The sequence below is a fragment of the Balaenoptera musculus genome, chromosome 11 (genome assembly GCF_009873245.2).
Source record: "Balaenoptera musculus isolate JJ_BM4_2016_0621 chromosome 11, mBalMus1.pri.v3, whole genome shotgun sequence".
Taxonomy (NCBI): Eukaryota; Metazoa; Chordata; class Mammalia; order Artiodactyla; family Balaenopteridae; genus Balaenoptera; species Balaenoptera musculus.
The window spans coordinates 57188858-57202112 of NC_045795.1; the positions used below are offsets into that span (position 1 = coordinate 57188858).

The 13255-nt window shown below is 35.1% G+C and overlaps 1 protein-coding gene across 1 annotated transcript in view; it reads right to left on the reverse strand.

The window, feature by feature from the left end:
* The window catches only part of TOPAZ1 (testis and ovary specific PAZ domain containing 1), a 68594-nt gene that overhangs the window by 31376 nt on the left and 23963 nt on the right, over positions 1-13255 (reverse strand). The window contains exons 6-9 of the mRNA XM_036869422.1: positions 12102-12244; positions 10434-10519; positions 9576-9701; positions 6075-6138 (exon numbers count right to left, since the gene is read on the reverse strand). Coding sequence (XP_036725317.1) covers positions 6075-6138; positions 9576-9701; positions 10434-10519; positions 12102-12244 — 419 coding nt within the window. The remainder of the gene's footprint in view (positions 1-6074; positions 6139-9575; positions 9702-10433; positions 10520-12101; positions 12245-13255) is intronic.

Genomic DNA, 13255 nt, shown 5'->3' on the forward strand with positions numbered 1-13255 from the left:
TGGGATGTGTTTCCATTAATTTATCTTTAATTTCTTTCAGCAATTTTTTTTTTTTAAATGAGTTTCAACATATTTCTTTAGCACTGACAGTTAGTTGCCTTTCCCAGTCTGCTGCTGCTTAAGAAATTCCTAATTGTTTGGTTTTTTTTGTTTGTTTTAATTTTTATTTATTTATTTATTTATTTATTTATGGCTGTGTTGGGTCTTCATTTCTGTGCGAGGGCTTTCTCCAGTTGTGGCAAGTGGGGGCCACTCTTCATCGCGGTGCGTGGGCCTCTCATCATTGCGGCCTCTCTTGTTGCGGAGCACAGGCTCCAGACGCACAGGCTCAGCAATTGTGGCTCACGGGCCTAGCTGCTCCGCGGCACGCGGGATCTTCCCAGACCAGGGCTCGAACCCGTGTCCCCTGCATTGGCAGGCAGACTCTCAACCACTGTGCCACCAGGGAAGCCCTCAGCAATGTTTTGTAGATTTCATTGTACAAGTCTATCACTTCCTTGGTTAAGTTAATAAGTATTTTATTCTTTTTTATGCTATTGTAAACGGAATTGTTTTTGTAATTTCCTTTTCAGATTGTTCAATGTCAGTGTATAGAAATGCCCAGATATGGCTTTTTAAATGTTGAGGTAGTTTCCTTTTATTCCTAGTCTTTTGAGTGTTTTTATCATGAAAAGGTGTTGAATTTTGTCAAATGCTTTTTCTGAATCAATTGAGATGATCATGTGGTTTTTCCCCTTCATTCTGTTAATGTGGTGTATTACTTTGATTGATTTTTGTATGTTGAACTATCATTGCATTCTAAGAATAAATTCCACTTGGTCATGGTCTATGATCCTTCCAATATGCTGCTGAATTTGGTTTGTTAGTTTTTGTTGAGGATTTCTGTATCAATGTTCATAAGGAGTATCGATCTGTAGTTACCTTTTTGGCAGTTTCTTTATCTGTCTTTGGTATCAGGGCAATGGTAGCCTCAGCCTCATAGAATGAGTTAGCAAGTGTTTCAATTTTTGGGAAAAGTTTGAGGATTGATATTAGTTCTTTAAATGTTTGGTAGAACTCACCAGTGAAACCATTCGGTGCAGGGCTTTTCTTTGTCAGAACATTTTTGATTACTGATTCAATCTCCTTACTAGCTGTAGATCTATTCAGATTTTCTATTTCTTCATCATTTAGTCTTGGAAGATTTTGTTTTTCTAGGAATTTGTCCATTTCATCTAAGTTATCCAATTTGTTTGGCACACAATTATTCACAGTACTCTCTTATAATCATTTTTATTTCTGTAGAATCGTATTATTGTCCCCACTTTTTTTATTTTAGCAATTTCAATCTTCTCTCCTTTTTTCTTAGTCCATCTAGCCAAAGATTTGTTAATTTTGTTGGTCTTTTTGAAACACCAGCTTTCAGTTTTATTGATTTTCTTCTCATTGTTTTTCTATTCTCATTGTTCTCTATTTCATTTATCTCTGCTCTGATGTTTATCATTTCCTTCCTTCTACTAGCTTTAGGTTTAGTTTGTTTTTCTTTCTCTAGTTTCTTAAGTTGTAAAGTTAGGTTGTTGATTTGAGATCTTTCTTGTTTTTTAACATAAACATTTATACAATAGCTATAAATTTCCCTCTTAAGTACCATTTTCACTCCATCTCATAAGTTTTGGAATGTTGTGTTTCATTTTCATTTGTCTCTAAGTATTTTCTGATTTCCCTTGTGATATCTTCTGTGATCCCTTGGTTGCTTAAAAGTATGTTCGATTTCCACAATTTTGTTAATTTTCCAGTTTTCTTTTGTTACTGGTTTCTAATTCCATCCTGTTGTGATCAGAGGAGATACTTTGTATAATATCTATCTTTTAAAATCTGTTGAGACTTAATTTGTGGCCAAACACATGGTCTATCAGGAAGATGCCCCATGTGCTCTTGAGAAGAATATGTATACTATTGTTGTTGGGTAGAATACTCTGTATGTGTCTGTTAGATCTAGTGGGTATCTTGTGTTGAGCCCTCTATTTCTTTACTTACCTTCTGTCTGGTTGTTCCATCCATTATTGTGAGTGGGGTATTGAAGTCTCCAACTATTATTGTAGAACTGTCTATTTCTCTCATTAATTCTGTAAGTTTTTGCTTTATGTATTTTGATCGTCTGTCATTAGGTATAAATGTTTATACTGCTGCTGTACTGAACCTTTCATTACTATATATAATATCCTTCCTTGTCTCTTGTAACCTTTTTTGATTTAAAGTCTATTCTGTCTAATATTAGTATAGCCACTCCTGCTCTCTTCTGGTTACTATTTGTATAGAATATTTTTTCCATCCTTTCACTTTCAATCTATTTGTCTTTGGCTCTAAAGTGAACACTTTGTAGACAGCATATAATTGGATAATGTGTTTTTATTCATTCTGCCAATCTGTGTCTTTTGAATGGAGAATTTAATCCATTTACTTTAAAAGTAATTACTGATAATGAAGGACTTACTTCTGATTTTGCTATTTGTTTTCTGTATGTCTCATAGCTTTTTTGTCCCTCATTTCCTGCAATACTCTCTTCTTTTGTGTTTAGCTGATTTTTTGAGTGAAAGTTTTAACTCCTTTTTCATTTCCTTTTGTGCATATTCTATAGCTATTGAGGTTACTGTGGGATTTATACCATAACTTCAATAATATACAAAAACTCTGCTTCTTTACAGCTCCATCCCCACCCCTTTCAGTTGCTAAGGTCACAAATTACATTTTTATATACTGTGTGCCCCAAAACATTAACTAACAGTTCTTTCAAATGCATCAGTCTCTTAAATAATATGGAAAAGAGGATTTGGAGTTACCAATCAAATTTACAATAATACTAGTTTTTACACTAATAATATACTTTTCTTTAAAGGTATTAGTTTCTTAAATCATGTAAAAAGCAGAAAGTACAGTACAAACCATTGTTACAATAATACTAGCTTTTATAACTACCCATGTATTTACTTTTATTGAGATCCTTATTTCTCCATATGACCTCAAGTTACTGTCTCATGCCCTTTCATTTCACTTTGCAGGCCTCCCTTGAGCATTTCTTGAAGGGCAGGTCTAAAGGAAACAAACTCTCTCAGCTTTTGTTTATCCGGGAATGTCATACCAATAATTTATCCCTCAATTCTGAAGGACAGTTTTGCTAGATATAGGAGTCTCGGTTGACAGATATTTTCTTTTAGCACTTTGAATATATTGGCCTACTGCCTTCTGGCCTCCAAAGTTTCTGATGAGAAATCTGCTTATAATCTTATTGAGGATCCCTTGTATGTGATAATTTGCTTCTCTCTTGCTGCTTTCAAGATCCTCTCTTTGCCTCTGGCTTTTGAAAGTTTGATTAAAATAAGTCTTGGTGTGTGTCTCTTTGAGTTCATCTTAGAGTTTGCTGAGCTTCTTGGATATTTATATTTACAACTTTCATCAAATTTGGGAAGTTTTCAGCCATTATTTGCTCAAATATTCTCTCTACCCCTTTCTCTTTCTCTTCTCCTTCTGAGACTTCCACAGTGTTCTGTTTCATGGTGTTCCTCAGGCTGTATTCACTTTTCTTCAAACTTTTTTCTTTCTGTTCCTCAGACCTGATAATTTCCATTCTCCTATCTTCAAGTTCTCTGATTCTTTTGCCTGCTAAAATCTGCTGTTGAATCCCTCTAGTGAATTTTTCATTTCAGTTATTGTATTTTTCAACTCCAGAATTCTTCTGGTTTCTTTTTAGGTTTCCTATCTCTCTGATATTTCCATTTTGTTCACACATTATTTTCTTGACTTTCCCCACATCTTCCTTAGTTCTTCAAGCACCTTTAAGACAGATGTTTTAAAATCATTGTCTAATTTATCTGCCATCAGGTCTTTTACAAGGATAGTTTCTGTTGATTTATTTTTTCCTTTGAATAGGCCATATTTTGCTCATTTCTTTGTATGTCATATGACTTTTTTTTTAAATTTTTTTAAAATTTATTTTTATTTATGGCTGTGTTGGGTCTTCGTTTCTGTGTGAGGGCTTTCTCTAGTTGCGGCAAGTGGGGACCACCCTTCATTGTGGTGCGCAGGCCTCTCACTATCACGGCCTCTCTTGTTGCGGAGCATGGGCTCCAGACGCGCAGGCTCAGCAATTGTGGCTCACGGGCCCAGTTGCTCCACAGCATGTGGGATCTTCCCAGACCAGGGCTCGAACCTGTGTCCCCTGCATTGGCAGGCAGATTCTCAACCACTGTGCCACCAGGGAAGCCCTGTCACATGAGACTTTTTGATTGAAAAGTGGGCATTTGAATCCAATAATGTGGTAACTCTGGAGCTCAGAATACATATATTTTAAAATATTTGAAGCTAATACCTTTTTTCAGTTTACATTTATATAAACAAATTTTTATCTTTTGTGCTTCCTTTGATTACTTTAAACCACAGAAATTATCAACTTTCAAAAATATCTGATTGAAAATGTTAATTCTTTTTACTGAATTACCAACATACTACAATTATTCATTTTGGTGTATGCTAAGCAGTAGTAGTTTTTCACAATGTTTTTAGTCAAACAACTTCTGGAAAAAGAATTTTATGTGGAAATTCAAATATAAAACAGATAAAAATGAACTTATGCTTAAATACGGTAATGGGGAGTCCCACCCTCTCAGTACATTCCCTTGTGAACTAGGTGGTTCCTGAGGCCTCTCTGTAGAGCCTGAGCAGTTAGATCTATACTTTATACCAGAGATATTCAGAGTTTCTCTTTCTAAGTTGCTATCCAGTTTTCCTAACATCATTCATAAAATGAGTCTTCCTTCCCAAACCCTATGGTCTTTCTAAACACTAAACCTCTTTATACATAATATCAAGTTTATTCTGAGCTATCTATCTGTTCCGCTGATCTAACTTTCTATTTTCACATCAAACGTAATTTATATAGGTTTTTGCCAACTTCCTGCACTTATTCTTCACTATAGGTTTTTATTTTTGTTTTCTGTATTTATTGTTTTATAACTGAATAAACATATATTTTTCCTTTTCCCATACTGGATATTCACACAACCAGAATTATGTTTTGGGGAGTTTTGCATTTTTCCCATGTCATCCTCTTTTCTTCCATATATGTTATGGAATTATTTCTGGAATATAAATGTTCATCCATATCTAACCATATGTAGCTTCTCCTCCTTGGTTATCACAACCTGTCAGATGACAGGTATATTCCCTATATAGGCTCCTATTACTTCTACCTTAACTACTTCCTCCTTGCTACAGCTGGATTAAGTCCAGACTACCAGTTCCCTCATATGCTTCCTCTAATCCTTAGAGGAGATGATATCACCAGCAAAACAAACTTGTCAGAGATCTTGTTTTTAGCTAGATGAGATTTTAAGCAGATGAATATGGTGCTCTGTTACCATCATACTATGTGGTTTTGGTGGCTGTGTCAGGGTGACAAATGTAAAGCTTGGTCCCTTCCTCTTGGGGCTCACAATGTAGTAGGGGGAGATGGGAGCAGGGAATGGGATGAGGCTGTGGAGTCAGATAAGGGCCTAATAGAGGAGATTATCCTATTTCCTATGAGTAAGCTTTGAAAGATGAATAGGTCTTTGCTATGGGGAAGTGGGATAAAAGAAAGGGATCCTGGGTAGAGACAGCAGTGCCCTCTCTATTATAACACAGCATGCCCTATTTAGGGAACTGCACAGAATGATGGATAGTGCACTGGCTACAAGCGATAATGTAAAAAGAAAAGGGCTAATAAGTAAGGAAGATACAGTTTCTGAAAGATCCCTTCAGAAAGATTTTAAGCCAATTAACAATATCCTTTTTCCTGTCTTACAACTGTAAATAAAATTTCTATGTCATGAAAATATTAGTATGTGAGGGAATTACAGTGTTAGGTGGATTATAATTTTTTTATTAACCAAAATGCCACACTTATTATTAATCCTTTCTAAGACCAAGAGAGCTACTCTAAGGCATTCAGTTTTCATACTCAAAAGTACTGAATTTACTTTCAAACTATTAAGACAATAGCACATTGTTTGAAACTCTCATATTAATAAATTCATAGTAATCATTCCATTGTCTCATACCTGCACGTTGTAGCAAACAAAGCTCGTTGATACTTATATATTTCTTAAACATATCCATACAAACCTATAAAAGTCACAAAAAATATAAAATTACCTTTTTATATTTCGTAAGATCTACACAAATTTCAGTCCTATCTTTTTGCTTATTCCAATTTTTTAAGTCAATTGAAAGCAATGGAATAAAGAAGCTGATGTTAGGTTAACTAAGATTTGAAATGTACACTGAATTCATTACAAAAATCTTATTCAGAGAATCTCTGTCAAAGAAATAGTCTAGGAAACAGAGTCAAGATTAGCAATCAACTGGGGAAGGGAGGATATATTTTACTGGTATAAGGAGAAACACATGGACCAATGGATTAGAACAGAGACCCACTCATACACAATCAGCTGATTTATGACATGGTGATACTGCAGTGCAGTGGGGAAAAGGATAGTTTTGGGTCACCTGGAGATCCACATGGGAAAAAATATATATCTAGACCTTCTCACATCCTAAACAAAAATTAATTCTAGATGGCTTAGAGTTCTAAATGTAAATATCAGACAAGAAAACTTTTAAAGGAAAAACATAAAAGAACATCTTCATGATCTTGGCAAAGCTTTCTTGAACAGCATGTAAAAAGTCAACACCATAAAAGGGAAAAAAATGGATAAGATTGGACTATATAAAGATTAATAACTTTGTTTACCAAAGACACTTTTAAAAGGGTGAAAAGTTTGACCCACCTGCTAGAGAAATGGAAATAAAAACAAAAATAAACAAATGGGACCTAATGAAACTTAAAAGCTTTTGCACAGCAAAGGAAACCATAAACAAGACCAAAAGACAACCCTCAGAATGGGAGAAAATATTTGCAAACGAAGCAACTGACAAAGGATTAAGCTCCAAAATATACAAGCAGCTCATGCAGCTCAATATCAAAAAAACAAACAACCCAATCCAAAAATGGGCAGAAGACCTAAATAGACATTTCTCCAAAGAAGATATACAGATTGCCAACAAACACATGAAAGGATGCTCAACATCACTAATCATTAGAGAAAAGCAAATCAAAACTACAATGAGGTATCACCTCACGCTGGTCAGAATGGGCATCATCAAAAAATCTACAATCAATCAACGCTGGAGAGGGTGTGGAGAAAAGGGAACCCTCTTGCACTGTTGGTAGGAATGTAAATTGATACAGCCACTATGGAGAACAGTATGGAGGTTCCTTAAAAAACTAAAAATAGAGCTACCATATGACCCAGCAATCCCACTACTGGGCATATACCCTGAGAAAACCATAATTCAAAAAGAGTCATGTACCACAATGTTCACTGAAGCTCTATTTACAATAGCCAGGACTTGGAAGCAACCTAAGTGTCCATCGACAGATGAATGGATAAAGAAGATGTGGCACATATATAATGGAGTATTACTCAGCCATAAAAAGAAACGAAATTGAGTTATTTGTAGTGAGGTGGATGGACAGAGTCTGTCATACAGAGTGAAGTAAGTCAGAAAGAGAAAAACAAATACCGTATGCCAACACATATATATGGAATCTAAAAAAAATGGTTCTGAAGAACCTAGGGGCAGGACAGGAATAAAGACACAGACATAGAGAATGGACTTGAGGACACAGGGAGGGTGAAGGGTAAGCTGAGACGAAGTGAGAGAGTGGCAGTGACATATATACACTACCAAATGTAAAACAGATAGCTAGTGGGAAGCAGCTGCATAGCACAGGGAGATCAGCTCGTGCTTTGTGACCACCTAGAGGGGTGGGATAGGGAGAGTGGGAGGGAGACGCAAGAGGGAGGGGATATGGGGATATATGTGTACGTATAGGTGATTCACTGTGTTATATAGCAGCAACTAACACAACAATGTAAAGCAATTATACTCCAATAAAGATGTTAAAATAAAATAAGAGATTTAACTAAGCAAAAATAAATAAATAAATAAATACATAAAATAAAAGGGTGAAAAGGCCTGTTGGTGGAATGTAAATTGGTACCATTATGGAGCACAGTATGGAGGTTCCTTAAAAAACTAAATATAGAACTATCATATGATCCAGCAATCCCCCTCTTGGGCATATATCTGGAGAAAATCATAAATTGAAAAAATACATGCACCCCAACATTCATTGCAGCATTATTTACAATAGCCAAGACATGGAAGCAATCTAAATGTCCTATGACAGAGGAGTGGATAAAGAAGATGTGGTACATATATACAATGGAATATTACTCAGCCATAAAAAAGAATGAAATAATGCTGTTTGCAGCAAGATGGATGCAACTAGAGATGATCATACTAAGTGAAGTAAGTCAGAAAGAGAAAGACAAATATATGATATTGCTTATATGTGGAATCTAAATAAATGGTACAAATGAACTTATTTACAAAATAGAAATAGAGTCACAGATGTAGAAAACAAACTTATGGTTTACCAGGGGGAAAAGGGGAGGGGAAGGGATAAATTGGGAGATTGGGATTGACATATACATACTACTATATATAAAATAGATAACTAATAAGGACCTACTGTACAGCACAGGGAACTCTACTCAATACTCTGTAATGACCTATATGTGAAAAGAATCTAAAAAAGAGTGGATATATGTATATAACGGATTTACTTTGCTGTACACATGAAACTAACACAACATTGTAAATCAACTATACTCCAAAAAAATTAAAAAAATAAAAGGGTGAAAAGGCAACTTGTAAAGTAGTAAAAGTTATTTGCAATACGTATATCCAACAAAGAATTTGCATCCAGAATATATAAAGAATTCTTAAGATGGACAAGAAAAAGATAATCCTCTAGAATATAGGCAAAATATTTAGATATTTACAGAAAGGGGATATTCAAACACCCAACAAACATTTTGAAAGATGCTCAGCTTCATCAATCACCAGGGAAGGTATCACTCCCCACCCACTAGAATGGCTTAAATTAAAAGGCTGATAACACCAAGAGCTGGTGAGGATGTAAAGCAACCAGAACTCTCAAACATTGCTGGTTGGAGTGTAACTTGGTAAACCACTTTGGAAATCTGTCTGGCAGTATCTACTAAAGTTGAATATATGTAGACCCTTTGACCCAATAATTCCAGTTTTAAGTATAACCCATCAGAATGTGTTCGTATGTTCACCAAAAGACATGCAGAACACTACTGTATTTACCAAATTTAGAAACCACCCATCAAAAGCAGTATTTATCAACAAAAGACATTTTGATATACTCATACAATGGAATATTTAATATTATACAGCAATGAGAAAGAAACATCTACAATTAAGTAAAAAAGTACAGATGAATCTCAAAAATGTTGAGCAAAAGCAGCCAGAAACAAAAGAATACAAATTGTATGATTCCATTTATGTAAAGCACAAAATCAGGCAAAGCTCATATATTAGGAGTTGATGAAAATCTGAATTAAAACATATGACTGAGATGGTTATTAAAACAATCTCTACTTCAAAGACTTAACATATTTTACCTTTTCATCCCCTTGCTCAGGCACGTGAGCAAACTTGCACTGTGATCGCTCACAGCCACGTAATGTATTAAAATGAAATTTGCAATATCTATGGGGTATCATCAACCCTAGGGGCTTCTGGAACACCTAGAAAATTAGACAAATTCCCTTTCTGTGTTAATTGTAAAACACTGCAATCAAGTGAGAAAGTATTTGAAACAACCAGAAATATTATACATCCAAAAAAGTATCACGATAAATTGTTTGCTGACTTGATAAAAAGTAACTCCAAACAATTTATATTTTTAAAAATTATAAAAAAAATCAATTTAGAGTTATTTGTCTGAATTTCTGCAATTTCCTTTAGTGTAAAACTTTTATATTTCATCAAAGTTATTACCATTTTACTTTACGTGGTTTTAAAAGTTTATACTTTCCCTCCTCCTTCTCATGTGTCTGCCCTTTTAACTTGTATAAAAAGTTAATTCTGTAATAATATGCATATTTCAGATGCATTTATTAGAACCAAAAATTTCCTTAGCTTTTCTGATTAACGGAAAAAGGCAATGAGTGAAAGCTTTTTACAACAGGCTTTTCCTATCAATTGCTTTATATCACTAGCTTTCTCCATCACAGGGAACTATTCATCCTGTATTTTCTGTTTTGGATATCCCATTCCCCACCCTTCTGCCTTAAACCTGTTATACTGTTTGTGAATATCCTCTGAATCGCTACCCATTTTCTGTCCCTTACCACCAACTCCCATTTAAAATCCATAAAATGTCCAGAACTGCTTAAATTATGATAGGGAAATTAATCAGAAAGCCCCAAAGTACAAGCTTATAAGATTATTATTATTTTTTTTAATGGGGCGCTTACCCCTACATTTTTTTCCCTCTTAAATATTTCACAAATTTCGGGATCCTGCAGCTTTAGAAGAGAATGTTTTCCTGGAAATCTGAAATCTAGAAATGATTAAGAATGAGATTACATTCCAATATGTTACAACTTATTCCTTTCATAACGATCAAACAGATGACTACTACTATCTGCTTTAATATTTCACTTTGGACTTGTGCTCAGTTCAAGGACTGCTGCTGTAGTATGTTCCTGTGAAATATACAGTAATTTACATCTTAGGTGTTCCTTAAGGATGTCTAGATCTGAACTTAACATTTTAAATTCATTATAAGCTAAAGATGCTTTCTTAAAAGCCTTACATAGCAGAATTGAGTACTACATTCAAATGATTGTCTAAGTTAAACAGACAAATATTACACACAATAAACCTTTCTTAGGGAAGAAAACTACTGAGAAACCCAGGTGCTATGGATCGACCGTGTCTCCCCCCAATTCATAAATTGAAGCCTTAACCCCCAAAGTGACTGTATTTGGAGTTAGGGCCTTTTGCAGAAGTAATTAAGGTTAAATGGGGTTGTAAAAATGAGGCCCTGATCTGATAGAATCAATGTCTTTATAAGAGACACCAGAGAGCTTTCTCTCTCTCTCTCTCTCTCTCCCCCCATGCACATGCACCAAGGAAAGGCCATGTGAGGACTTAGTGAAAAGGCTGCCGTCTGTAAGCCAGGAAGACAGCCAGAAACTGAACTCTACCAGAAACTTGATCTTGGACTTCTAGCTTCCAGAACTGTGTGAAATGAATATCTGTTGTTTAAGCCACCCAGTCTGTGGCATTTTGTTATGGCAGCCCGAGCTGACTATTATACCAGGGATCATTATCCCTTAATGTTAGTCTTTTAAAATGAGAATTAGGACATTTAAAAATTATGTTTTCTAAAGATAACACAAAAATGTTTTTTATCTTAAGTAATTTCATTTTTCATTTTGGCAGCATCCAGATATAATTTGGGACAATCTGACGTTTTTGCTGCATAGCTTTGCAGTACTTTTCATTATGAAACCTGTAAAGCTTTTTAAGATAAAACATGTGATCATCATGGGCTTGCTGCTATAGTACACAACACCAGGCAGCATGAAGTCAGTAATGGGAGGTCCAGAAGAGTTAGGTGTGAGCTACATACACAAGAGGATTTTACTGTTTCTAAATTAATTCTTCAATCTAGTTTATTTTTTCACAGCATTATGAATTATCAAAAAAAGACACAAATTCTAAACTACATTCTAAATTTCTAAAACACTCACTTAAAATATGAATATTTTAGGTATAGACTATAATTTACCTATACTACCACTATCACATAAATATAGATATCTCAGAAGTTGTTCCATCAAAAGTACTAACTAAAGGTACACAAACCTTCTAATCTTAGCATATCCTATACTTGTTTCAATTTTTTTCTTCTCTTTTTTATTTTGGGCCCTGCCACACAGCTTGTGGGATCTTAGTTCACTGACCAGGGATTTAACTCGTGCCCCCTGCAGTGGATGTGCAGAGTCCTAACCACCGGACTGCCGCCAGGGAATTCACTCAATTGTTTTCTTAACTTTTTTGTTTCGGGTGGAAAAATCTCCTGTATCATTTCTATATTATCAAAAGCCAACAGAATTTTACTAAGAAAATTGTACCATTCATCCAGGGCTTCAGTAACGTGTCTTCCTGATGAGCACTTAGATTCAAACGTGGCACGGGCACTGAAAAGCACAGAGGTTTGGGGCCCAGCGCTGCCAACTGACATTCACCAACCACATTCTCTGTATTTTTAGAATCACTGCTGTGTGAGCAGAAAAACCAAAATCAGAATTTAAATTTATTCTGAAAACATAAAGTAATGAGAATCAAATAAGTAGAAACACATCCTAACGATAGTATTGATGTATTCTACATACTATGCTGTGTACTACCATCACATACTATGATTCTTCAGTATTTTCAATAGGTTGTTCCTGCCTTCTTAACTAGAAAACTGATACTTGTTAAATGGCTAGGGTATGGGTAGAAGTGGGGTGGTGGGGTTAAAACTAGAGCAAAGTATTTCTGATCATGTCAGACAAAAGGTTTGAGCAGGAACTGGACTAGCATCCAAATCCAGAAAAGATCAGGCAATGATTCTATTAATAGTGCAATGAAATAAATGAACTGCAAGTTATTCTTCAGGACATGTATATATAATAAATTTATACAAGTACTTGAGACCTTCCTTTGGGAAGAAGGTATAAGAAATGTATTGTTCTAGGGTACTGATTTAAACAGCTTTGACTGTGTTCTAATACGTGAGATCCTATATAGCCAATTAAGAAAACCCACCTTAATTTGGAGGTCACTTACCTAGAAAAATAAATAACTTAAGCAAGGGGGAGGGTGGAAAGTACCTCGGAGCTATCAGATATAAATGAATTTACTTTTTCGGAGAAAGACTTATACCCTCATTCAGATACTACAGTATTTTACCTTAAACACAGTTCTAATAAAGCTTTTTCACCTGGGGTTCCCTTGGCCAGCGGAGAGTAAAAATAGTAAGAAAAGGGGCCAATGCTTATAACAGTTGAAACCTGGTAGCATTGACGGGAGTTCAATAATTTCACACAAAATAAAAATATTTGCTTCTCTCCCCAACTTGGGATATCATTGGTATGTGCAATTATCATACCCCCCACTCCAAATAAAACAAAATAAAAGCAGTAACATAAAACAAACAAATATGAATTATGGAGTTTTATAGATGGAAAAGATTATCTAGAAAAATTCTTTTATTCTGATTGGGTAATGTGGTGACTTACCC